Genomic DNA, 2787 nt, shown 5'->3' with positions numbered 1-2787 from the left:
ATGTTGTTGTTGGTTGCCATTGAGTCCATTCCAACTCATGAAGACCCGATGTGACAGTGTGGAGTTGCCCCATGAGGTTTTTCTAGGCTGTAATCTTTAAGGGAGCAGATTACCAGGTCTTTCTCCCTCAGAGCTGCTGGGTAAGTTTGAAACACCAACCTTACGGTTAGGAGCCAAGCACTTAGCCTATCCTGCACTATAGTTACATCAATTTCTAAAAAAAATGAGACCAAAATTCAGTGTTTATGTTATGACTTTGTAGCTATTATGCATAGATGGACTAAGTAGTATGCAATTATTACATTTTTTTGCCAATTTTAAATACAGTTTTATTTAAGACATTGTATTTTCCACTTACAATACAGTGCTAGTAAAGTGCAATGTTGACTTCCTTTCCCCTATGCATATTCCATATTCAAGTATTGAGAATACCCAGAAACTTAGTATAGCAGTACAACGTTTAAAACCACCACTAAATGTACTCCAAATTTGGGCCCTTCAATTCTTTTTTACTGTGAAACAATGCTCAAGTATCTCCGCTCAGAGATCAGCCTAATCAACTTCCTCAATGGTGGGTCCAGAAGAGGCACCACCCGATGGAGGAGCTCCACCGCCAGGGAAACCCCCAGGCATTCCTCCAGGCATGCCTCCAGGCATCCCTCCAGCACTCTGGTACAGCTTGGTAATGATGGGGTTGCAGACTTTCTCCAGCTCTTTCTGCTGATGTTCAAATGCTTCCTCCTCTGCCGTCCGGTTCTTGTCAAGCCAGTTGATTATTTCATTGCACTTGTCCAGAATCTTCTGCTTGTCCTCATCACTGATCTTGCCTTGAAGTTTTTCATCTTCTACTGTTGCCTTCATGTTGAAAGCATAGGATTCAAGTGAATTCTTAGAAGACACCTTGTCTCTCTGTTTCTCATCCTCAGCTTTGTACTTCTCAGCTTCCTGGACCATCCGCTCAATGTCTTCTTTACTCAAACGGCCCTTGTCATTAGTTATGGTAATCTTGTTCTCTTTTCCAGTACTCTTGTCCACAGCAGAAACATTAAGGATACCGTTGGCATCAATATCAAAAGTGACCTCAATCTGAGGAACACCACGGGGTGCAGGAGGTATGCCAGTGAGTTCAAACTTGCCAGGCAAGTTGTTGTCTTTGGTCATGGCACATTCACCTTCATAAACCTGAATGAGCACGCCAGGCTGGTTGTCAGAGTAGGTCGTGAAGGTCTGTGTCTGCTTTGTAGGAATGGTAGTATTGCGCTTGATGAGGATAGTCATGACTCCACCAGCAGTTTCGATACCAAGGGAAAGAGGAGTAACATCCAAGAGCAACAAATCTTGAACATTTTCAGATTTGTCTCCAGATAAGATGGCTGCCTGGACAGCTGCACCGTAAGCAACAGCCTCATCAGGATTGATGCTCTTGTTCAGTTCTTTTCCATTGAAGAAATCCTGAAGGAGTTTCTGAATCTTGGGAATACGAGTAGAACCACCCACCAGGACGATGTCATGGATCTGTGACTTGTCTAGCTTGGTATCCCTAAGGGCTTTCTCCACAGGGTCCTGAGTGCCATGGAATAGGTCAGCATTCAATTCTTCAAACCGGGCATGGGTAATAGAGGTATAGAAGTCGATTCCTTCATAAAGAGAATCAATCTCTTCAATACTGGCCTGGGTGCTGGAAGATAGAGTGCGCTTTGCACGTTCACAAGCAGTGTGGAGGCGACGAACAGCCCTCTTGTTCTCGCTGATGTCCTTCTTATGCTTGCATTTGAATTCAGCAATAAAATGGTTCACCATTCTGTTGTCAAAGTCTTCTCCGCCTAAGTGGGTGTCTCCAGCTGTAGACTTGACCTCAAAGATTCCATCTTCAATAGTGAGGATTGACACATCGAAAGTGCCACCTCCCAAATCAAAGATCAGCACATTTCTTTCAGCACCAACCTTTTTGTCTAAACCATAAGCAATAGCAGCAGCAGTTGGCTCGTTGGTGATTCTCAGCACATTGAGGCCAGCAATGGTTCCAGCATCTTTGGTAGCCTGACGCTGAGAGTCATTAAAGTAGGCCGGTACAGTGACAACAGCATTGGTAACAGTCTTTCCAAGGTAGGCTTCTGCAATTTCCTTCATCTTTGTAAAAACCATAGATGACACTTCCTCTGAATAAAAACTTTTGGTCTCTCCCTTATATTCCACTTGGACCTTGGGCCTGCCTGCATCGTTCACCACCACGAAGGGCCAATGCTTCATATCAGACTGGACAACAGCATCATCAAACCTTTGTCCAATCAGACGTTTGGCATAAAAAACTGTGTTGGTGGGATTCATTGCAACTTGATTCTTCGCGGCATCACCAATCAATCGTTCGGTATCAGTAAAAGCAACACAGCTCGGGGTGGTTCGGTTGCCCTGATCATTTGCAATTATCTCCACTTTCCTGTGCTGGAAGACACCCACACAGGAGTAGGTTGTGCCAAGATCAATGCCAACTGCAGGTCCCTTAGACATGATTGCTCAGAGCAGGTCCCGGCTAGTTGACAAAATAATTGCAGTCCGCAGCACTGCCGCCCATTCAATGAGCTGCAATTATTACATTTCTTTTCTTGAAAACCTTTTTATTTTCTCTGGAGCTAATAATTTCATCATTTTGGGGGCATAGTTTCCATATATCCTTCCCTAATTCATCTCCAAACACTGCCGGAAGCATCAGTCTTCTCTGAGTACATCCAAAATGGGTATTAATCCATAGCTTCAGTTTTTGTTGGGAGTTACCTTCTTTGAGCCTTC

At 44.1% G+C, this 2787-nt stretch overlaps 1 protein-coding gene across 1 annotated transcript; it reads right to left on the bottom strand.

The window, feature by feature from the left end:
* Positions 1 to 486: 486 nt before the first annotated feature.
* Positions 487 to 2568, bottom strand: LOC126069716 (heat shock cognate 71 kDa protein-like). Its single transcript, XM_049873375.1, has one exon. The coding sequence runs from the start codon at positions 2506 to 2508 to the stop codon at positions 553 to 555; it is 1956 nt and encodes a 651-aa protein (XP_049729332.1). The 5' UTR covers positions 2509 to 2568; the 3' UTR covers positions 487 to 552.
* Between the last annotated feature and the right edge of the window lie 219 nt (positions 2569 to 2787).

Source organism: Elephas maximus, chromosome X (genome assembly GCF_024166365.1).
Source record: "Elephas maximus indicus isolate mEleMax1 chromosome X, mEleMax1 primary haplotype, whole genome shotgun sequence".
Lineage (NCBI taxonomy): Eukaryota > Metazoa > Chordata > Mammalia > Proboscidea > Elephantidae > Elephas > Elephas maximus.
Note: the sequence above shows the minus strand (reverse complement) of the source record. Positions and strands in the feature narration are given on the sequence as shown.